Source organism: Protopterus annectens, chromosome 11.part0 (genome assembly GCF_019279795.1).
Source record: "Protopterus annectens isolate FY-2018-M chromosome 11.part0, PAN1.0, whole genome shotgun sequence".
Lineage (NCBI taxonomy): Eukaryota > Metazoa > Chordata > Ceratodontiformes > Protopteridae > Protopterus > Protopterus annectens.
In genome coordinates, this window is record NC_056745.1 from 1,340,452,805 (window position 1) to 1,340,478,383 (window position 25,579).

Sequence of the window (25,579 nt, forward strand, 5' to 3'; positions counted from 1 at the left end):
GTGGAGAGGGACCACAGTTGCTGTATGCCACTCTTTGGGTACATATCCTGTAGTAAGGCTGAGATTGAACAGTAATTTTATGTTTGGGTTTAGCTCTTCTTGGAGTTCATGTAGGATGCAGCCCGGAACACAGTCTGGTCCCATTGATGTTGTGTTTTTTTGCTTTGGAGAGGGCAGCTCTTACCTGAGCATCCGAGATGTCAGGGGGGGCAGCACTCTGCTGGGATAGATATTTGCCCTTTTGGTGGGGGGGGAGTTTGCACTGAACCTGTCAGCTAGGATGTTGGCAATGTCTGTGGGTTCAGTGTATTTTTTGTCATTTTGGACTAATTCTGAGCATATCTGGCAATTACCACCCAGGTTCCTAACATAACTAAAGAAAGCCTTGTGATTATCCTTAGTGTCCTGTGCAATTTTTCTCTCGAAGCTGGCCTTAGACGATTTTATGAGTGCCCGTAGTTTTTTGCTAATACTGATCAGAGATGCCTTCCCTTTTTGGAATTTTGCTCTATCATTTAAGTAGCTTCCTCCTTCTATTGTATAGTTTGTTTATGGCTGGGGTCCACCAGACAGGACGTCTGCCTTTGGAGGATTGGGTCTTGGTTTTGTTTGGGATCGCATGATCCATGTATTCCTGAAGGTGTTCATAGAATGCGTTTATAAAGGATTCTGCGGTCTGGGCTGTATTTTCCACAGGCCCGGGGGCTTTGAAGGATTCCATCTCGGTTTTGAGGAGTGTGAAATTTGCTTTAGAGAAGTTTTTCACTGTGGTTTTCTGGGCAGGGGGTGGTGTCGGGATGTGAATATCCGGTGAGATTAGTTTATGGTCTGATCTTACCAGTGAGGGACACACTTCTGGTCTGGAGCATAGAGTCCCCATGTTGGTGATGATCAGGTCCAGTATGTTTTCCCCTCTTGTGGGAGTGGTAACAAGTTGTTCCATAGCATTTGAGTTTATAAATTCTAGGAACCTTTAGGCTAGGGTGTTGGAGCTAGAGTAATGCTCCCAGTCTATGTTTGGGTAGTTGAAGTCGCCCAATATAATGGTGTTTGGAGAGACCTTCATATTTTCCAGTGTTCTCAGGAAGGCCGAGTGGGGTTCCTGGGTTAGGGAGGGTGGTCTGTAGCAGGCTATAAACTGGAAGGCAGTTTTACCGACTGTTAGCTGCACATGGATAGTCTCTTATGCTTATTGCTGTGCCACCAACCTGGAGGTGTGGGTATCTTTGACGAATATTGATACTCCCCCTCCTTTTGTGGGTCGGTCTAAGTTTTGGGGCCGAAAAGCATGGTATGAGGTATAACCTGGTAGTGCTGGGGTGCTCTTGGGAGCCTTGAACCAGGTTTCTGTTACTGCACAGATATCGATGTTCTCCATTCTAAGGAGAGTTTCGAGTGCGTGCATCTTGAGGTTTAGACTTCTGGCGTTGAGTAGCATTACTCTTAGTTTCTTATCCCTTGTGATACCAATTCCCTAGTCTTGTACAGTGCACCAGATAGTTTAGGGATCACAAGGCAAAGGTCACTAATGCAAATAATGGCATTCCAAATCTGTCAACCACCAAGACTCTCTGTTAAGGGCATAGACAGAGGAGCTCTGTTCTGTAAGCTCCTTTTTGGTGGCTGCCGCCACAACCATCGCATCGATAGAGACACCTTTGCTCCAATGTGGTCTATCTTTCAGAGAGACTAAAAATGTGTCCGGTCTACGGGGGACCAGTTCGACAGAGTCCAGTTCCTTCCATGCCCTGCAAGAGACTAGGTCGATAAGCTCAATGGCCGGGGGAATCATCCAAGACACAGATGGGCCAGAATCAAAAGCTTCCAGGAATATTGACTTATCAGGGGCTGGGTAATCTGAAGATCAACCACCTTTCTGCTTAAGGATTTCCAAAATATCTCCAAAGGCAATGTCATTAGGTGGTGATCTGGGGGACCAACCACCATTCTGCTTAAGGATTTCCAAAATGTCTCCAAAGGAGATGTCATTAGGTGGTGATCTGGGGGACCTTTCCCCTTCAAAGTCAGTATCTTCAGTGAGGGATTCCATAGGGAAATCTAAGTGCCTCCTTTTGCACATTCTCTTTTGATGAGCCTCCAGTGGGATGCTCTGGAGAAGTGTCCAAAGATAGGGGCTGTTCCTCTATGGGGACTGTCTGGACACTGCTTTATACTGTCCCTGTGGAGTGGATCTGAAGGGATCAGAGCTCAGAACCAAAAGAGCTCGGAACCAAAGTGGGATAGGGTGTAGGATCTCAGAAAGTATGAGAGAACCAGATCTCTTGAATGAGAAAACACCTTCTCCATAACCTTGAAGGCCAACGGACCCCAGGAAGCTGTGCACAGCCATACTGGAGCTGAAATCTCCAAGGAAGGCAAGCCACAACTCTGACCAGATCCGTGCCTTCAGGAGGGAGCTAGACCTGAGCTAACACCTAGGCTCCAAGGGGCAAGGAAGGCACCGACAACATCGGAGTCTATCCCAGCTCCACGGATCCAACACCAACACTTCTGCGCTCAGATTCATCTTGATCCAAGGCAACAGCAGAACTGGTCATGGATATAGTAGGAATTAAAGACATGACTCTCTTCATCTCAGACACTGGTACTCTCAGAATTCTTGGATCCTGGGGCTTCAAAACCGATGGACGAATTGGAGGAGGAGATACAATGGTGTATGAAGTGGACAAAAGGCTCATGGATTCAATGGGAGACAGAGACAGAATAACCCCCATTTGGATTTGAGCTCAGAGGAACTTACTCATCATCTTATCCACTTCCGTTTAAGAGACTCCTGGAGAACCTGATGGATTAGGTGGTCGAATGAGGTCTGAAGTGCTTTCTCTGTGTTTGCATAAGAGGGAAATGGAGCTGAGGAGAGATAGGACCTACGATGAACTCGGATGAACAAGTTCTCAGCACCCAAGAAACACCAGATATCGGATCTGATTACTTCAGATCCGTGAGGTGCATGGGAGGACCACTACATATTACTATCAGATCTGAAGCCTTAGGATCCATAGATTTTTTTCTGTTGCTCCAAAGTGAGGTCCAAAGACCTTTGTATTTTTGTGGTGGCTATGAAGACAACAACGTATTCTGAGACCTTGGCAGTGATCTTTTCCTGTGCTCCAAAGGAGCCTTTGAAGATTTACTGGGAGTTTCAGCCCCTGAGGAAGAGGAAAATGAAAGTGGTAGTAACCCCTTAAGGACTAGCTTGTTATATGTCTGTCAGTTATAGCCCTGGAGTTAAATCCTGTGCAAATGGTACAGTTTGTACCCAACTGCACTGCTCCTAAACAATAAATGCACTCCCTGTGGGCATCTGAGTTTGGGGTTTTGTGCCCACTTATTTGCCAGCATTTTTATTGCATTTTTACTGCATTTCTTATACAATTTGTTTTATACCTTTTTTTTTATTCATATTTTGATGCAAGGGTATGACAGACATTTTGATTTATTTTATTTCTTACAAAGAAATATTTTTAGGATTCAGATCCAGGTGATATCAGCCCTGTTTTTATCAGCTTGATATCTAGGTATGTTTAAGTTCAATAGTTTTTTCAGATAAAGACTTTATAAAATCATATCTTAAAATGTTTACTTTTTTGGATAATATTTCATATACTTCTATAATGAAATTATTCCATTTTTTTAACAAACATGTAGGATTTTAATTGGCAATTGATGTATAAAAGGAAGTGATGCCATGAAATTGTTATTCGGTTGAAGTCCTGTTGATGTGGGGACAAAATCACCTAATCCTTGTATTTTTAATTAAATATATTTTATTTTATATTGTCGGTGTGCCACTACTTCCCTAGCACCTTGCATGCTATATAAATGTATACTTCTAATCAAAGATCTAATTCCTACCATTGGCAAAGAGCTAGTAAACTGCATCTTTCTTTTCTGTGCTAGAGTGCCCTTCCGGGTGGGAGCATTACTGTAAACACAGGGTAGGTGTTTTTGGTGCAGAACAAAACAATAACTGCTCCTGGAAAATACTGGTGTGTGTGTGTGTGTGTGTGTGTGTGTGTGTGTGTGTGTGTGTGTGTGTGTGTGTGTGTGTGTGTGTGTGTGTGTGTGTGTGTGTGTGTGTGTGTAAATCATCTTGGTCAGCTTTCAGTAACTGTAAAAAATGCACTGCAAAGGTAATGGGCTCATTCTGAGGTGGCTGAAATCCTGAGGAGCCAGTGACTAACTGTGATCTGTAGCTAAACAGTATAAAAAAACATGCTGTTGTGCGGCATGTGCTGGCTAATACCCAAAACAGCAATGAGCATTTATCATGTGCTTTAAGACCAACTGCCACTTGAAAATTACTTTGTGGTCAATTGTGGAGATTGAAAGACTGTAGCTTCTGACCATCACATAACAATGGCAATGGGACTCATTTCTGCAGCCATTCATCACAGTGCCAATTACAGATTTTAAAAGCAAGCTGGAAAAGATGGTTAAAGCCATGGGTGCTTTAGCATACCACTAATGTGTAGGAAGATACTAAAAAGCAGTCACAGAAACCTGGTTCAAAGCTGCAGAGAGCACGCCATCATCACCTGGTTACTCATCCCATCATACATTCAGACCCCAAATTGTGGGCAGTAAAGCCAAAGGAGGTGGAGTTTCAATATACATTAAAGATGTACACACCTCCGGGCTGGTCAAACAGTACGACACACAGGAGACACTCCAGGTGCAGTTAGCCACTGACAAGACCCGTATTTAAATCAGAGCTAGCTACTGGCCCCCAAATTTGACTCAAGATGCCCAATCCACCTATCTGGACCTCTTCAAATCTATCAAGATTTAGCCCTTTACCTTGATCCTGGGTGACTAACTACCCAAATATAAACTGGAAGAACTACTCATGCCAGAACACAAATGCCCAGATATTCCTCGATTCTGTCCATGCAAACACCTTGGAACAGCTAGATGATACACTCACAAGAGGTGATATATACTTGGACTTGCTATTAACCAACATGAGTAACCACAGCAGCATCCCTGGTAGATGTCACTTTCAAAGTCACTATCTCACCCAACCCCCTCTAGCTAGGATCAAACAAAAAAACTTCTCCAAAGCTGATTATAAGCTCCTGAGGCACGATATAAACACCTTCACAGCCCCCTCCCCTCTGTAGGAACTTGCACTAATATCCAAAACTACACCAAAGCACTATACAAGCATTTATACAGATGCATGGAATCAAGAATACCCAACAGGACTAAATCGCCCTCCTCAAGGAACAATAACCCATTTTGGTGGACATCGGCAATAAATAAACTTTATAACAAAAGGAAAAAAATCGCTGTCCAGAAACAAGAAGGAGCAGGTAGGTGCCCAATTGGAAGCAATCTCTACTTAGCCTGAACACACAAATAAGAGCACTAGTGAAATCCTCCAAAGCAAACTTAAGAGTCCAAAATTGGCCACGTCTTCTAGAGACAATCATAAGGTCTTCTTCACATATGTCCCCAATCTCAAAGGAAGCACCCAGATCTGCTCAGACACCACATATACAAATGCTGTAGATATGGTAAACTTGCTAGCTGACAGATTCAGTGAAAACATCACCCCTCTCGTCTCCCCCATCAGTAAAATCAGGACATCCCCAGTACCGGACACCTTCATCTTATATCTAAGGAACAGGTCATCACTGCTCTCTCATAGTCAAAAAATACAGCCTCCATGGGACCCGATAACATCACAGGCTACATCCTACATGAATTCAGGCAGGAACTTGCAGCATCATTTGGCACCCTTTTCAACCAAAGCTGGAGTACCGGCTTTGTCCCAGCTGAGTGGAGGGCAGCCATTGTCATTCCTCTGCACAAAGGTACAGCGTCCACCGATCTGGGAAATTATAGACTCATCAGCCCAACTAGCCTGATCAGCAAGGCCATGGTACGGAAAGCTTTCTACATGGCTCACCTCATAATTAAGGGTAACTCACTAGGACAAGGAGGTCATAACATCCCTGTATTCTTCCCTTATAAGGCCCATTATTGAGTACAACTCCCCTTTCGGCATGTACCTCACAAAGCACATGCAGCAGTTGAAGTGACCACAGAGGTTCCTCAACAGGAGAATCCAGGGCTTCAAACATCTACCATACACAGGCTAAAAGCCCGGTCTCTCTACTCAGTTTCATACAGATTCCTCACAAGTGACCTTTGTCTGGTATACAAAGCAATCTCAGACACTGCCTTGATGGGACTGTTGCATATCCACAAGTTAAGCTCCACTCGAGTAATCTGCACAAGCGACCTCAACCTGGTCTGTGACATCAACGGGACTGGTTGGTGGGACAGATTTGTGTCCCCGAGACGCCATCTGTGGAATAGAACTTCCTTCTCCACATCAAGTAGAGGACCTCATTACCCTTTCTAAATGCAACCTGGATAACTGGATGGGAAAAAGAAAATACACCCCTGGGATTCTACTTGTGCCCCAGTGAGACAGGGGCATTAGGGTGCTGAGCTGTCTACACATGGGTTAAATTCTTGGCTGGCCTTATAAGTGCCTCAGGGCCATTAGCCTAGTAACCTCCTCTGAAGATGGTATACAAGTTTAAGCAGTTTAAAGGGAAATCCACCACATTATTTTGTAGTGCTCAATTCTAAGATCAAATGAGTTAAGAGTTGAAGTCAGAGTCACATAAGAGTCTGACAAACTGATGAGCCACTGGACTTAACGTAACAGGGAAACGGTAGCTGAGGTTGGAAAAATTAATGCTGCGTACTTATTGCAAGATGATATTAGAAGTAGAGTGCAAAAAACTATAAGCTTTCACATAAAACGTGTGTGTGTTTGAAGACCTGTAATCCCCCCCCCCCCCACTTCATTCCTATTTTTAGTAGTTATTTACATAACTTACAACAACTGGCAGTTCCAGTGCTCATCAGCTACAGGACTAAGACCAGCACAACTTAGCCCATAAGTAAAAATTTTCATAGGCTATCCAGGACCCTCCCCTTACCTACAATCCTCTGGGAAGAAGGACCCTTCTAATAAGCTTGTGCAAGGCAACAGCCAAAGCACAGAAACAAATATACAAAAAGTTAAGTACAAACAGGAATCTACTTTTAAAGCTCTCCAGGGCTAGGCTGAGGGGGTGGCAGGAGGGAATGGTGATCTGGATGGAACTACCAATCCAGATCCATAGTTAAGCAAGTGTATTACTTTTGTAACTGGGAATGGCTGCAGTTCCGAATCCCAACATAATTTCTTGGGTGGATCTACGTGAAAGAATTCCAGAATAATGGGAACACCAAAGAAAGACCAGAATCTTCGAGATCATATCCAGTTTGTAGTGTCTTGCAAAAGTATTCACTGATGACCACACATAGGTTCATACTAGGCTATCTGCCCTGGGGCATTTATAAGCCTAGCCCGAGTGTGTTTGGCTTTCGCCACCCTTTGATTTGAGTTTGCTGTGCCCTTTTTAAGTTTAGTTTACTGTGCCTCTGTCTAGTAGTGAAACAGAAGTAATCCCCGGGTTAAACTTACACTCTCCCATCCACTCATCAAGATTCCTCTTGAAGAGAGTCTGCCTAACATGGACTGGGATTCTATTCCAGAGCGAAGGGAGCCTCTGGGTTATGAATCTGTCCCTCCAGCATGTTCTATTTATTTCTGTGCTGAGGTTCAAGTCCCTCGAGCGTGTGGTTCTAAGGGATTTAGATTTTCTGAGGTGGAGCATGTCCATTAATTCTGGGTTGGACATAGCTTTGTATATCAGGCATAGATCACCTCGAAGTAGGTGTATGCAACTGAGTAGAGCTGGAGTTTTTTTTAACCGGGCAGCATATGGGATCTGTTTGAATCCCTTGATCCTCTTTGTGAGGTACTTTGGGGTCTTTCTAGTTGCTGCAGGTGTCTGGTAAGGTACATCCCAAAAGGGGCATTGTATTCTATGATGGGCCTGATGAGGGATGAATAAAGGGGCACTATTACCTCACTTGATCTAGATGTGAATCCTTTCGTGAAAAGGTGGGCTATGTAGAAGGTCTTTCTAACCACTCTGGCAATGTGGTTGTCAAAGGAGAGATTGCTATCAACTTGGGTCCCCAGGTCCCTAATTACTTCTTCCGTACTTAATGGGTTACCAACTATGTGGTAATTTGTGGACACTTGTTTTTGCCAAAGGGTATGACTATACACTTTTTGGCATTTAGCTTTAGGCCATGGCTCTGGCACCAGTTATCAGTCTCTGTGTGACCTTTTTGGAGGCTGTTCGTGTCAGCTGGAGAGTCAATTATGGCGCCCAGTTTACAGTCATCTGCGAACTTGGTCAGCCATAGTCCTCCTGTGTTGGCCTGTACCTCGGAAAAGTATATAACGAACAAGAGAGGTCCCAGAACAGAGCCTTGTGGGACACCATTTGTAACTGGTTTCGAGTCTGACATGGCTCCGGCAATTCTGACTCTGTGGGTTCGGTCTTTGAGCCAGTTAGCAACCCATCTTGTGACATAGGGGTTTATATTTAAGCTGGATAGCTTATCTATGATGGGGTATTGTGTCAAATGCCTTTGCGAGGTCCAGATAGACTGTGTGGACTATCTTCCCTTCATCTATGGCCTTGGTGACTTTTTTCGAAAAAGTCGGCCAGGTTCAAGAGGCAGGATTTGCCCTTGACAAAGCCAAATTGGGTAGGATCTAGTGTCTGTAGATCCCCAATGTTTTTGTTTTTGAGTTCCATGATGATCCTCTCCATGGCCTTGCAGATAAGGCTAGTCAGGCTTATGGGGCTATAGTTACCAGGGTCCGTTGAGGCACCACGTTTGTGGAGTGGGACCACTGTTGCTGTATGCCATTCTTTGGGTACATATTCTGTAGTGAGGCTGAGATTGCACAGCAGTTTTACGTGAGAGTTTAGTTCTTCTTGGAGTTCATGTAGGACGCAACCCGGGACACCATCTGGTCCCATTGAAGCAGTGTGTTTTGCTTTGGAGAGGGCTGCTTTCACCTGAGCATCTGAGATGTTAGGGAGGCTGCACTCTGCTGGGATAGATATTTGCTCTTTTGGGGGGAAGGGGGGGGGTTTGCACTGAACCTGTCTGCCAGGATGTTGGCAATGTCTGTGGGTTCAGTGTATTTTTTGTAGTTTAGAATCAGCTCTGAGCATATCTGAGAGTTGCATCCCAGGTTCCTAACATAGCTAAAGAAAGTCTTGTGATTGTCTTTAGTGTCCTGTGCAGTTTTTCTCTCGAAGCTGGCCTTAGAGGATTTTATGAGGGATCGTAATTTTTTGCTAGTACTGATCAGAGATGCCTTCCCTTTTAGGGATTTTGCTCTATCATGTAGTAGCTTCCTCCTTCTGTTGTACAACTTATTTATGGCTGGGGTCCACCAGACTGGACACCTGCCTTTGGACGATTGGTTCTTGGTTTTGTTTGGTATAGCATGATCCATGCATTCCTGGAGGTGTCCATAGAATGCGTTTATATAGGATTCTGTGGTTTGGGCCGTAGTTTCCACTGGCCCGGGGACCTTGAAGGATTCCACCTCTGTTTTGAGAAGTGTGAAGTTCGCTTTTGAGAAGTTTTTTCACTGTGGTTTTCTGGGCTAGGGGTGGGGTCGGGTTTTGGATATCCAGTGAAATTAATTTATGGTCTGATCTTACCAATGAGGGGTATACTTCTGGTATGGAGCATAGGGTCCCCATGTTGGTGATGATCAGGTCAAGTATGTTTTCCCCTCTTGTGGGAGTTGTGACTAGTTGTTCCATGGCATTTGAGTTTATAAATTCCAGGAACCTTTGGGCTAGGGTGTTGGGGCTTGAATAATGCTCCCAGTTTATGTTTGGGTAGTTGAAGTCACCCAATATAATGGTGTTTGGAGAGATCTTCATGTTCTCCAATGTTTTCAGGAAAGCCGAGTGGGATTCCTGATTTTGAGACTGTGGTCTGTAGCATGCTATAAACTGAAAGGCAGTTTTGCCCACTGTTAGTTGCACATGGATGGTTTCTGATGCTTCGTGCAACGCCACTAAGCTGGAGGTGTGGGTATCCTTGATAAATATGGATACTCCCCCTCCTTTTGTGGTTTGGTCCGAGTTTTGGGGCTGAAAAGCATGATATGAGGTATAACCTGGTAGTGCTGGGGTGCTCTCTGGAGCCTTGAACCAGGTTTCTGTCACTGCACAGATATCGATGTTCTAGAGTGCGTGCATTTTGAGGTTTAGCCTTCTGGCGTTTAGCAGCATTACCCTTAGTTTCTTGTTCTTTGTGTTTTCTATGGAGGTGGGTTTGTCTTTTGAGCCTTGCCTAAAAAAGGCACTATGGGGGTGGCAAGAGCCTTTGCCAGTATCCGAAAGTCCAGGGGTGACAGGTGCAAGCCGTCCCTAGCGAAGCAACATGGCTTGTCGAGCATGTCATCCCAGGCTGACAGGCACTGGATCCCCTTTGAATGACACCAAAATTTTAGCCAATTGTTAAAATCAATCATTTTGTCTTTATACTACTGCATCATTCTAGGTGAGGGTAAGATGCTGCTCAAGGTCAGGGTCATACCGGCCTGGGCTACATGATCGGAGAGCTCCTGTAAGTCTCTTTTCATGTAGTCGAGGGAGGTACGTCTCAGGTCATTCACACCAGCATGTACTATGAGAGTCATATTTGTACTTGCTTTGGAGTGACCTGAGTGCTTCTGTTATGTGGCGGATTCTAGCGCCAGACAGGCAGCTCACTGTGACTTTCTCCTTGTTCAGCCTGGTGAGCGGGACATCAGTGTGTCTGACTATAGAATCACCTATTACAAGTGTATCAGGTGTGTTATTCAGCCTTAAGGGCTGTGACTGTTTGGCACACTGACTTTGTGAGCTATGTGTTGCATGTGTTTTGCTATGGGGTAGCGTTTGCTTGGATGTCTGCTTTGGAGGTCTCTGCTGCTTAGGTAGATTTTTGTTTACAGCCTCCAAGTATGTTTTTGTGTGTTTGGTTTGCTGTTGTGGTAGGACTATGCGAGTCTGGATTAGTGTTGTGTGAGGTTACCTTCTCCTCCTGACTGGTTACACCAGTTCTGAGGTGAGAGAGCTCAGCCTCCAGTTTGGCTATATGGTTGCATCTCTCACATATGTTTGAACCTGTTTGGAGGAGGAGAGGGTTGTCCGTGTACATGAGGCAGTTGTAACACTGCCTCAAGATTCCCAGATTCAGCAGCTGGACTGGAGAGGAAACCATTAACTGACTATTGGACATGCTAGAGTAGTAAAGGGAACTTTTTTATCACTTAATTAAAAAGGACCAATAGGGGACAAGGTAATTTTGGAGATTATATGAGGATGTAGTGCTTTTAGTTTATTAGTGCTAGATTGTAAGATTGCTTATTTGGGCAAGTGCAGGGCCTTAGATTGACAATAGGGTGTTTAATTTGAGAGGTAGAGCAGTTCTAAGGGAAAAAGTGAAGAGCAGACTTTGTGGAGCCGGAAACAGTTTAAACCCAATTAAGTGGCGCTGCCCGATGCTGCGTTATGCGCACAATCACGCAAAGCCGCACTACAGTGCGTTTTTATGCAGGGAACTTCAAAGAGCTAGAAATGGCCCAAAACGGCCAATTACTACAAGATTCTTGTGCTGAGGTCACTCCTTCAGGGACAGATAGGCTGCTCAAGGATCCCCACTCCCACTGGTGAGCAAAGAAACTTCCTTCTATCCAAGTAAGGAAATGGGCAACAGAGGAACTATCCAAAAGTCCAGAATACAGCAAAGCCTGTACAAGGGACTATTCTAGTTTAGGAAAGGCGGGAAACAAGGATTTTTTTTTTCTTTTTCAGGAAAACAACAGGAGAATTACAGTATAGACAATGCACATGCTAGCGCACTTGAGTGGGCAGCCTCAACAGTTAAATACAACAAACAAACTTTTAAACTAAGTGCAGGTAATAAAAAACACAAAAACAAGCTTATTAACAGTTAAATCAGCAGTGTAAACTCGCTTTTCGGCGAGAAAGGACGGTCGCACAGGTAGTAACAGAAAAAATATACTTATATCTTGAAAGCAGTCACTCTCTTCATTTCTCTGCTGCTAGCACCACTCTGCAGGACCATGAGGATCTGCTGCTGAGTAGGATAAGCTGCATAAATATTATCCAAGAATGCTTTCTTAAAAAAAAGCTTGAGACACCGCCCTAAGCTGGCTCATTAAGATTCTACTATGTTTCCTAACAGTAATGTAATGCAATTTGAAAAGCAATTTGGAGAGTGAGAGTTAGCCTTGATAACTTGCACCTTAAATTCTTGGCTGAATAAAAGTAACAAAAGATGAGAAGGTGAACCACAAGCACAGCAACACACAGGCATTAAGCTCACCCACAAGCTAATGACAGACTGGCACTGGGTGTTAGGCATACCTCTTAACTTCTTAGTGCAAGAAATCTGGACAAAGCTAAAAATAAAGGGAGGAAAGAGGCCCAAAAATATGGAAGTTTTTAAAAATATTACTCCTATAAAGTTGATGAAATAACAGGGTTTGCATTTGCATGCACTTACTGAAGGGTATGAAGTCAAACTCAAATGACCATCATTACTTAATGATTTCAATCCTTTAAATATTTTTCCAGAAAACACAATTTTTAAAAAAAAATGACAGGAGCAGGCCAAAAATATGCATCAAAGATCTGGACAGTTGAGAGCTATGGTGTTAGGGTACCAAGGGTTTATCAATGGAGCAAAAGTTAGTGAGAGGCCTGCAATAGGCCTGGTATGGGTTTCAGACGGTTTACTATCATTTTTCCGATCGCTCTTTGTGCGATTTATATTAGTGTGAAACTACCGTTTGGTAGAATTGGAAAAGCAAATGTCAAAATGTAGAAATTTATAACAGCGAATGCAATACAGCATTCGCTGTTGTGAATTTCTACATTTTGATGCAGATCGCACTATAGTGGGGATTGGGAAATGTACCCTTTCCCTCACTATAGTGCAATCCCGGAGTTTGTATATCTAAGTAGCAAGGGATGTGGGGGGTGCAGGGGGGCTTGCCCCAATGCAAACATGTTCTTTACTGTGCAACGCGCACTGATGCTGTTCCTGGAAGTGTGGTGAATGTTCGAATTATGTCAAATTCAAACATTCATCACTTCCGAGTTCGAGATTTTTGTCATTCGCTGTAGTGAATTTCGTTTTTAAGTTTCGTAGAAATGATAATTCGCCTACAGTGAACTCGACAAAATGAGAGTAAACTGTCAGACAACTCCTTTAATAGTGCAATCTTACTTATGCATCCTAGGCACCAATTAAAAATACCAATCAGTGGTGGCCATGCTCCAAGATGCAAGACCCAGGGCAGCACAATCAGCTAGACATTCTTTGACTGGGGCTTACTGGCCCACACAAACCTGGGGTACCAGTCCCAAGAGAAATGTCTCCAAACCACAGTACACTGGACATATGCCCACGTCTCGGGGAGCTAACTTCTGGGATAATACTAGTCAACAAGGGTTCTAGTCAGTCATATGACAACAGGGTGGAGGAAAAAAGACTTGAGGAGGCATTTTCCCTCCATAGGCAAGTGTTATAGGCATGCCTCAGCAATTACCAAGTTGCTCAAATGAAGTCGAGGACTGAGTTCAGGCTTGAAGTTGTGCTAGCCAATGAGAGCACTGACCTAAATAAATGCAGTGCTGGCTGAAAAACTGGACTTCACGGAGGCTTGGGACCAATGCCAACCTCTGAGTGCTTGCCCTGCTGGTGATAACTCAGACAAATGCCTTGAGCTGTGAGAAGGAACTTCCTGATAGTCTTCTTGTGAACAGCTACTGACCAATGTCACTTTGGTAAAGTAAGCCAAGAGTCACTCCCTCCACTTAACACTTAATAGTCAGGCTGAACCTATGGTACAAGTGGCAGCTGTCAGCATCATGTTCTTTCCTGTGCAGATCCTGCCTCATGATTCAATAGCCACAGGAACACTTATTTTGATTACATTATATGTGCAAATAGGACTTTACTGAAAGAAAAAGACTCAGATCCAATCTCTGCAAATAGCAAAATAATGTCAAGCGCTAAAAATGAACGATCTTTGGAAGCTAGCATATTACATAACGGCATACATTAGCTGAATATGTGGACATTCTCAACAGACACTAAAAACGTGCTCAAATCTGCCTGCTGGAGATGTATAACTTAACCTAGAACTCACCAATGATCTTAAAGAGATCTTTAGATCTAGATCTAGATCTTAAGAGTTAAATCAATTTTTCAATCTATTTCTTCAAACCAAAATTAATACATCTCTCTGGAGTGAAGGGACTTTCTTTCACTGGAACTTACAAATCCTGCTGCAAATTAACTTTTCTTTTTCCTCAAGTTTTCCGAATTACATTCCCTGTAACTAAGTCTTAACTTTAACTAATGTTACACACTATCTGACTTTAGGTACAATGTACTTAAATAAAATGCTCCCAATTTTCTCTAAGTGCTCCTCTATTTACAACCCTTTTACAGGTTAGCAAGCTGAATACAGGTTTGTAAATGCTAGCAGAGGAAAGGAGAAAGTATTCTGCTTTCAAAATAAAGTAGCTTGAGACAGCGCCAGCATACCTCACCTGCCCCTGCAATGCTCTTCCAAACTGAAAAAGACAAATGACCATCTCCAACTGTTAAATGAAATATGATTAAAATCAATAAAGAAACAGAGGAATGGGCTTCCTTGCATGTAATTCTGCACACAGGGACAGTGCAAGGGCAAGGTCCCGTCAATACCTCAAGCCGTTATATAAGCAAGCTACTCCTGTTATGCATACTCCAAATGCATCAAGAGAAAATTAGCTTTTAACAAAAATGTATAATATTCTAACTTTTCCTAAGTATTAACCATCAAACTGACTGAGACTTCTAAGCAGATAAAATAACTCAAGGAACGTCCTCCTGTTCTTACCACAGACTAACAGGGGAAAAAGCACCCTCTTTCTGAGGCACATTACCACTCACCTAATACACTGCCATGCACCATCAGTTACAGTTAGCACAACAGAATTAACGCTAACGCAAAAGTATTGGATTTTACAAACTTGCAAATGTGAATACTTTAAAAGTATTTATTGGTGCAGTTTATTGTACCTGTTTAAACAGCAGGGAAAATCACAGCAGACTGTGCCCCAATATACTTACCAGTTCTATTCCTTGAGGAAAGGGATTATCCTCCCAATCCTTCTCTGGAAAACGCTGAAGTATTCGACCCTGGCCATCACTGCTACCTGTTGGAGAAGGAACAGATTTAGTATTTTAAAAGAAAATGCTTTGGCTAACTCAGACAGTCTACTGTTTCATTAATTGAAGTTACACTAATCATTCTTCCAAACTAACTTTTTCAGTTTTACTTGTAATTCAAGACAACTATAAAAATACGACAGCAAAAGCAAACAAGTTGCCACTTCCTACTCCAAGCCTGTGTGGCAAACAAGCATCTTCCGTCACTTTACAGGATATAAACTTTCCTGATAAAATGCAACACAGAAAAAACTCAGTTCATCAGAACACAGTAAAAAGTACATTAAAAATTCCAGAATTATAATGAAGATTTAAACCACACAAAAATGTGAATTGCTAGAGCTGTTTTACATCGTAAGTGCAACTCTACTCAGTCAACCTGTTCAAGAGGGGTGCCTCAAGTTGCTGCTTAGTTGGTTCAGTGGTAGTAATACTGGCATGGTATGCCAGAAGTCTTGTGATCGAAGCCCAAATTAAGGCCACTATTAGCCTTTCACTTCTAAAATTCTGCAAAGTCCAGGGAAAGGCTGCAAAAAATATCATTCACTACTCAAATCCCACAAATACAAACGCATATGAAGATATCCTCAAAATACATATCTGCTCTCTATAGATAAAGAACTTCTGTCATCCTTGACTACACCTCTTCGATCCAAATTTAGAGAAACGTTTTAATGAAAGCAGGCCTGCATAGCCATGGAGGCATCTCACTATACAAATCTTCATCTATCATGTATTAATAACTCAGGTGCAATCAATTCTTTCCCATCTCCACCTTCAAAATGCAGTACAATCTACCACAGTTCTGCTCCAGTACATGTAGTTAATAACCACACAATAAATGGCAGCAACATCTTTCTAACTAAACTTCAGAGAACCTCATGAGTACTATCACTGTTATAATACAATATCCAGTGACACACCTGCAAATATAAAAGCATGGGCTACATGGAAGTGGATATACAATTTATGTACAAAAAGTTGATTGCCAGCATCTACACAATACTGGGTGTCAGCAAATTAGTAGTGAAAATGTTTCTTTTAGTGAAGACAAACCCTCACAACTTCCCATACAGAAGGCACCACCCCCTGTACCCCATGATTAATTACTCCAACTCAAAGTTCCTGTACACTGGAGATATTGCAATTCACTGATCACAGTCTCAGTCAGAAATCATAATCTCCAACATCAGAGCATTTTTCAAACCTAATGATTACTTAGAAGTGGACAAACTACCAAATTTTCCATCCATGTGCAACTTAGGAGTTTAATTAAGAAAAGTAATACAATGTGCAAATACACTGAATAAAGCATGTTTTACCAGTTGTGTGTATGGTTAGCAAAAATGCTCTTCCTTGTGCAAAACATTACTAAATGAGAAAGAGATGGATGACAACAAAAAAGCTCCTTAACGAAGGCTGGTACGTTGTAGAGACTCTAGCACTACAACTTAAAAGAAAAAAAAAATATGCACAACAGTACCACTGCAATCAGCTGTTTTTATTTTCTCACATGTCCATACTCAATTTCTCCAATAAAAACTTACTACAGACCAAAGTAACAGTGGAGCAAACCATACAGTAGTAGTCATCAATTGCAAGCTTCATGTGCACACAAACACTAGCATGTGCACCAGGATAGCTTTTATCTTTCAAATGTGGAACAGAACCTTACAAAAGTAGACATATTCCTTCTCCTCTGTGTTTGCAAACTTTCTGTAACACGTATATGTCACTAGGCTTGCAGTGGGAAGCAATACTCACCATCTCTGTGCAAGATATTTTATAGGTTCATCGGTACATACTAGGCTATCTACCCGAAGGCATTTAGAAGCCTAGCCAGAATGTGTTGGCTTTTGCCGCCCCCTTAGATTAGTTCCCTGTGCCTCTGTCCAGCAGAGCCACTGCAGCGATCCCCGGGGTAAACTGTTTCCCATCCATTCTTCCAGGTTTCTCTTGAAGAACATTAGCGAGGAGCTCTGCCTAATGTAGATGGGAATCTTGTTGCAAAGCATGGGAAGTCTCTGGGACAGGAATCTATCCCTCCAGCACGTCCTACTTACTATTGTGGTAAGGTTTAGATCCCTAGAGCGTGTGGCTCGAGGGGATATGGTTTTCTTTAGGTGGAGCATGTCCATCAATTCTGGGTTGGACATGGCCTTGTATGTCAGGTAGAGATCACCTCTGAGTAGGCGGTATGCAACAGAGTACAGCTGGTGTTTCTTCAGTCGAGCTGCATAGGACATCTGTTTGAGGCCAGTGATCCTCTTGGTGAGGTACTTCTGTGGTCTTTCCAGCTGTTGCAGGTGTCTTGTGAGGTACATCCCAAATGGGGCGTTGTACTCTATGATGGGTCTGATGAGTGATGAGTAGAGGGGCACAATGACCTCGTGATCTGGATGCGAACCCTTTTGTGATTAAGTGGGCCACATAGAAGGATTTTCTAACCACTTTGGCAATGTGATTATTAAAGGAGAGATTACCATCTACTTAGGTCCCCAGATCCCTCATTACACCTTCTGCATTTAGGGGACTACCACCTATGTGGTTTGTTTTTTTTCCTAAGGGGATGACTATGCACTTTTTGGCATTTAGCTTGAGGCCATGATTTTGACACCAGGTATTCGTCTCAGTAAGACCCTTTTGGAGGATGTCTGTGTCAGCCGGAGAGTCAATTATAGCCCCTAGTTTGCAGTCGTCCATGAACTTGGTCAGCCATAGTCCTCCTGTGCTTGCTTGTACCTCTGAGAAGTATATGCCAAACAGGAGGGGTCCTAGGACTGAGCCCTGGGGTACAGCACTTGTAACTGGTTTAGAGTCGGACCTGGTTCCCACAACTCTCACCATGTGGGTTCTGTCCGTGAGCCAGTTGGCAACCCATCTTGTGACATAGGGTTTATGTTCAGGCTGGTGAGCTTGTCTATAATACCAGAATGGGGAATGGTGTTGAAGGCCTTTGCGAGGTCTAGGTATGCTGTGTGTACCACCTTTCCCTCATCTATAGCCTTGGTAACTGTCTCAAAGAAGTCCACCAGGTTTGGAAGCCATAATCTGCCCTTAAAGCCAAACTGGGTAGGGGGTCCAGTGTTTGGAGGTTCTTAATTTCTCTGTTAATGAGTTCCATGATGATGTGCTCCATAGCCTTGTAGACCAAGCTAGTCAGGCTTATAGGGCGATAGTTCCCAGGGTCTGTTGCGACTCCACCTTTGTGAAGCGGAATAATCATTGCTGTGCACCACTCTATGGGCATGTAGCCTGTGGAGAGGCTGAGTTTGAACAGTGTGTTTAGGTGAGGGGTTAGTTCGCCTTTGAGGTCGTGTAGGACGCAACCTGAGACACCGTCCAGTCCCATTGATGCTGTGTTTTTGGCTTTGGAGAGGGCTGTTTTAACCTGAGTGTCTGTGATTTCAGGGGAACTACATTCTTCTGGTATGGTTATGGGCCCTTTTGGGGGTGAGAGACAGGTGAAGTTTGCAATGAACCCGTCTGCCAGGATGTTGGCAATATTGGTTGGTTCAGTACATTTTGTGCCATTCTGCACTAACTCCAAGCAGATCTGATTGTGGTGACATGGTTTAGGTCCCTAGAGTGTGTAGCTCTGAGGGATTGGGATTTCTTTAGGTGTAGCATGTCCAACAGCTCTGGGTTTGACATAGCTTTATATGTTAGGCAGAGATCACCTCGAAGTAGGCGATATGCTACGGAGTAAAGCTGGTGTTTTTTGAGGCGGTCAGTGTAGGGCATTTGTTTGAGGACAGTAATCCTCTTTGTGGGGTACTTCTGTGGCCTTTCCAGCTGCTGCAGATGTCTTGTGAGGTGTATATATATATATATATATATATATATATATATATATATATATATATATATTTTTTTTTTTTGCAGTTATATTTGCATGTGTCCCACTACCTGCATATCTTCAATAACTGTACAACTATATTTACCCGTACAGATTGTGACATTTTTTTTCCATAATATTTCTTTATTGTTTTTCATTATTTTCCACAACAAAACAATCACAAGAGAGTACACTGGTGATAATTACGGTAGTACTAATAACAATATACTTGAAACATATTTGCACTATTTACATGAATGATTTCATATTTCTTCTTAGTGATAGAGAAAAAAGGTTGTTTCCTTCAGGGTTAATATCTTAGAATAGTGACTTCTAAAACATGATCTGCTCCCATGATGTAAGCTGAAAAAGTTTCCTCAGCCAAAATTTTATGCCAGAATGATGTTGAAAATCTGTTCCCATAACTTCAGATAATAGGGATTATTGTTTTGTTTGTTTAGTATTAACTTGTGGGCTAATATATGTTTTATCGCTAATATCTTAAAATTTTCCCAAGAGGTTTTAGATGGGGTTAACCAGTTTGTAGCCATGTAAAGTTTCATTAGTAGAAAAATATTAATGAGGGTGGTCATTTGGGTTTTAGATAGGTTGTTTGGAGGGATATGTAAAATTGTAAATTCCCAAGTAAGCGTTGAAGCTTGGTATCCAATTTTTTGTAGTTGTAGTTTAAGGGAGTTCCAACGTTTAAATATACATTTGCAGCTCCAGAACATATGTAAAAGGTCAGCAGTTTCATCTTTACAATGTGGACATTTTGGTGAATTTCTAGGGTTAAATTTATGCAAGCTAAGGTGCGTGTAATATGCATTATTGTATATCATGAGTTGAGTGAAAGTTAGCTTCTGAAGGGAAATAGATTTTACCGTTAAATTGAATGCTTGTAATATTTTATTTTCCTCAATCAATGTTATTTTTTCCCTCCAATAATCAGACAATAGTAGCTGGTCTTGAAATTTCATGTCTTTTAACAATTTGTATGAACAGGTTATAGATTTCCTATTTTGAAGAAGGGCTTGCCATAGTGTAACGCATTTCATTTAATCATCTTTATTGATGGATATGTTTTGAAGATAACTTGTGGACATTTCTTTGATCTGTCTCAAAATCAATAGATATGATTTAGGAAGGCCCAGTTGATGTCTTAATTCATGAGCAGAACAATTTAGATATGGATATATATCTTGTAGTGTTAAGTTAGTTATAAGTGGGAACCTTTCCAGATCTATTAGTTGGTTATTAATTTTCAGGTTAGGATTTTTATGTATAGGTTGTAGGATTAACATATGGTGGAAGAGATTTACTGATCTAAAGAGTTTTTGTGTTAATGATGTATAGTTTTTAATGTGTTCCATTAGATTATATGTTGTAATGTTTTCACTATTTAAAAAAGGTAATGCTTTGTGGTTTATGTTAAAACTTTCAATATGTTTAAAACTCAATCTTAACCAATATGGGGACTAATTTTTACTTCGTGAGTCATAGTTTGCAATTCTTAATGTTACTTTACAAACAGCGAATGCCAGAACGCTACAATTCGCCAAAGACCTCACGAATAAGTGCGTGTTCAACATATACCACAGGGAAAATAATGATAAAATCAGCTTTAATCCATATATTGTTAAGCGCTTTCACTCACTAAACCGTGAGCTTCCTCAGAACATTCAAATTGTAAATCCAACAAGTTTAAATACAGCTGTTTGGTGCCAAAATCCTTTTCAAATCCTTAAAGCTGTATGCTGCTAAAAAAAACATATCTTTGTTAAAAAACTTTTTTGGCAGCATAATGATACAGTCTGTGTATAAAAATATAAAATATTAAAAATATATATCAAAACTAAAGTCTGTCTATTTAAAATTCACTACATCCATCAGTTCCTAATTTCTAATAATGGTTTAACTGATATATAGTTGTTTAATCCTGGTGGTGTTGAGGCATCTGTCAGTATTTGCCAACAGATTTCTTTGTATGCCAACGTACTCTTGATGTTTCCACCCCTAGGATTACTAACTACTATTTCTAAAATAGCAAACTTAAAATGATGGTTTTCGCCTTTACAGATTATGTGTTTAGCCAAAGCATTTTTTTGGTCTTTCGTCCTTATACTATATAGGTGAGAATAAATTCTTTTCCTAAAATTTTGCTCTGTTTTACCTATATAAAATGAAGGACAGACCATACATTTGGCTAAGTATACCAACATTTCTGTATTACAATTTCCCCGTTTAAAATATATTTTCGTCCTATTGTAATTTTTTAATATCATCTCTGTCTCTTCATTAATCACAGTACATTGATGACATGTACCACATTTGGTTGTATGTGCAGGGTTTCCTATCTTACTTCTTTTGTAACCTCTCTCTAACATCATTTTCAAATTCTGACCCATCTTATGAACAAATGTCGGTCTAGGGCCTAATATTTCTAACATTTCTTTGTTAGTCAATAATGTGCGCCAGTTCTTACTCATAATTTCTATAATCTGATTACCATGCGGACCATATTCTATAATACAAGCCCTACTAAATGACTTTGTATTTGTACTTCTATTCTTAAGAATATCGCTGTCTAATGCGGTATTATGCTTCATTCCTAACAGTGGCAAATATTTCTTTCCCCATTGATTTATTACATATGAGCTCTCTTTGTTCATCATATCTTTATTATATGCCCTTTCACTAAATAATGAAGTTATGTATTGCACTTCTTCTAACATGTCTGAGTAACTTGAAGTCATTCTCACAGACCTAATGCACTGTCCCTCATAGATGTTTCTCAGACTTCTTTGGGTGATTGCTGTCGTAATCAATATACGAATTAGAAAAGGTTTCTTTCCTATGTATATTTGACTTAAAGTTGTTGACTTCCCTTGTTACCAAGGTATCCAAATATGCCACCCCTATTGTGTTACTCGTAGATGTAAACTTCAAAAAGTCATTACTTTTATTTAGGTATTCCAAAAAGTTGTTGAATGTGATCTGGTCACCCTCCCATATGACATATATGTCGTCTAAGAAACATGAGTAATATTTAATGTTGTCAAAAAACTCACTGTTAAATATTACTGTTAAAATATTACTTTCTCCTCCCAGTCCAACATAACCATATTTGCATAAATAGGTGCACATGCTGCCCCCATGGCTACTCCTTTAGTTTGTCTAAACATCTCACCTTCATAGTAAATAAAGTTGTTATCCAATACTATGGACATGAGTTCAATAATCAGCCTAATTTTGTCCCATTCCAAATCACTGTGTTTATAAATACTATCGGTAAATGCCTCCATTCCCTGAATCTACATGAACAGATCTATTACATCTATAGAGGCAAATATGGGGAAAGAAATATTTGCCACTGTTAGGAATGAAGCATAACACCGCATTAGACAGTGATATTACAATAGGACGAAAATATATTTTAAACGGGGAAATTGTAATACAAAAATGTTGGTATACTTAGCCAAATGTATGGTCTGTCCTTCATTCTATATAGGTAAAACGGAGCAAAATTTTAGGAAAATAAATTATTCTCATGTATATAGTATAAGGACGAAAGACCAAAAAAATGCTTTGGCTAAACACATAATCAGTAAAGGCGAAAACCATCATTTTAAGTTTGCTATTTTAGAAATAGTAGTTAGTAATCCTAGGGGTGGAAACATCAAGAGTATGTTGGCATTCAAAGAAATCTGTTGGCAAATACTGACGGATGCCACAACACCACCAGGATTAAATGACTATATATCAGTTAAACCATTATTAGAAATTAGGAACTGATGGATGTAGTGAATTTTAAATAGATTAGTTTTGACATATATTTTTAATATTTTATATTTTATATACAGACTGTATCATTATGCTGCCAAAAAAGTTTTTAACAAAGATATGTTGTTTTTTAGCAGCATACAGCTTTAAGGATTTGAAAAGGATTTTGGCGCCAAACAGCTGTATTTAAACTTGTTGGATTTACAATTTGAATGTTCTGAGGAAGCTCACGGTTTAGTGAGTGAAAGCACTTAACAATATATGGATTAAAGCTGATTTTATCATTATTTTGCCTGTGGTATATGTTGAACACGCACTTATTCGTGAGGTCTTTGGCGAATTGGAGCATTCTGGCATTCGCTGTTTGTAAAGTATAGTTATTTCGAATGCTACCTTTTGGTTCTGTAGTCAATTCTTAATGTTCTATTGGCATTTATGATTAAGTAGTAGTTTTCAAAATTAGGTAGATCTAATCCTCCTTTACTTTTCGGGGTCATCACTTTATCATAAGATATTCTACTTTTGTTGGATCCCATATAAACTTAGCAAATTCAGTTTGAATTTGTTTAAAATATTTCTTGGGTATTAGTATCTGAGAAGACATAAAAATGTATAGTAATCTGGGTAAAATATTAATTCTAATGATCAACACTTTTGCTAAGGTCGGTAATTTCAGATTTTTCCATCTCTTTAAATCACATGATATGTGCTCCCAATTTTAATATTATTAAAATAAAAAATTTTGTTATCTGTAGAGAATGTAATTCCTAGATATATTTGATCTTTTCCTCAGGATTAATTTGACCTACCAGTGGTAAAAGTGAGAAAGGTTTCGGAACTCTTAAGGGAAAGATATTGTTTTTAAGGTTTATGTTATAGTTTGATATGAGTGAAAAATCATCAATAGCGGATAGTATTTTTTGAGTGTCCGATACTGGAGTTATACAGTATATGTTAAGGTCATCTGCAAAAGCCGACAAGGAGATTTTTGTATTATAAATTATTGGGGCATTATGGTAAATATTTTGTTTGATGTTTAAGAAAAGGGGTTCTAAATATATGTTAAATAATAGGGGAGACAGAGGGCATCCGTGCCGTGTACCATTTCTGATTTGAATTCTGTTAGACCATGTTTTATTTATATATAAAGTTGTATAAGGGTTATTATATAGTGCTTGTAAAGTCAGGATAAATTCTTGGGGTATATTTAAGTAGGGTAAGATCTGGAATATAAATTTAAGTTGACTCTATCAAAGGCCTTCTGTGCATCTATGATAAGTGCACACATGTTTAGATTATTTTATTTCGCATATGAAATTAATGTGTGAATTGTTAAAGTATTATCACTGGATAGTATAGATGTTAAGAATCCAGATTGTTCATTAGAAATAATGATACTAGTTATTTTCTTCAGTCTATTGACCAAAATAGATGTTAGGATTTTGGTGTCAATATTTAGTAGTTATTTAGTAGTGATATGGGTCTATAGTTGTCAGGGTTCTGCGTATCTGATTTATCTTTAGGTATGAAAATTGTTTTGGATGCATTAAAATGAATATTATTAATTTTATTTACTATGTAGTTTAATATAAGTGATAGAATTTGAGCAGTGATAAGGTAAAATGTTTTATAAAATTCTGCGGTAAGTCCATCTGGACCGGGAGATTTGTAAGGTTTCAATTTCTTGATTGCTGCTATTATTTCGTCCATGGATATTGGTTTTATTAGATCATTTTGTAGTTTCTCATCAATTCTCGGAAAGTTAAGTTTTTGTAGGAAATTGTTATTACTACCACTTGAGTCTCCATTTGTTTGTTCTCCATATATTTGTGAGTATATCTTTTCAAACACCTTTATAATATCTTCATTTTTCGTATAGATTTTATCCTTGTAGAATATTTCAGAAATTTGAGAAGGTGTTTTAGACTGGTTAATAATTCTTGCTAATGCTCGTGACAATCTTTGAATATGGTTAGGATAACTTGCAAGCATTTTTGTATCGTGAAATGATAGTTTATTATTTTGAATCAAAAAGAGGTCTTTCTGGCATTTTAATAACTCTGTTTCAGTTTGTGTATTATAGTTTTTTATTAAGTCTTGATCTAGTGATTTAATTTTAACCTCTAGTATCTGGTCTTCTTTAAGTTGTATTCTTTTATAATAAGAATCTTTTTGGAGAAAAATACCTCTTATCTGGGTTTTAGCTGCTGCCCATTCAATATCAGGCGGGTGTTGCTGTTTTGTTAATTTTATTAATACTGCTTTAAGAATGTCCTGGATTTCGTGAATTATTTCCTTTTTATTTAAAAGATTTGGGTTTAAGGACCAGTTGTAACCTCAATGTGGTATGTTACTTCTACTAGGTTTAGCAATATGTAGGGTAATTTTAGAGTGGTCAGACAAGTACCGGACATGAATGGATACTGAGGGGTCAAGATTGATTAGTACTTCTGATATTAGAAAAAAGTCAATTCTTGACCACATTTTATGACAGCTAGAGTAAAACATACATTTAACTGGAGTCTTTGAGTTAATACCAAATTTAAAGGGATCATATAATTTGAAATCATCTTTAAGTTCGCTTAAAGCTATAACTGCTTGATTATTGTATGTTAGCTGTGAGCAAATGTAGCCTGTTTAGGATTTTGATAAGCATTCCAGTCCCCTCCTATAATTATATGATTATTATAATGATTTAAGATGGGGTATAATGAAGCAAAGAAGGAATGCTGATTAGAACAT

At 40.2% G+C, this 25,579-nt stretch overlaps 1 protein-coding gene across 1 annotated transcript in view; it reads right to left on the bottom strand.

Annotated features, from left to right (window-relative positions):
- The window catches only part of SBF1 (SET binding factor 1), a gene marked incomplete in the record, with an annotated part of 3,250,730 nt that overhangs the window by 2,901,657 nt on the left and 323,494 nt on the right, over positions 1 to 25,579 (bottom strand). Inside the window, 1 exon segment of the mRNA XM_044088658.1 lies at positions 15,118 to 15,203. Within this exon segment, the coding sequence (XP_043944593.1) occupies positions 15,118 to 15,203 (86 nt within the window).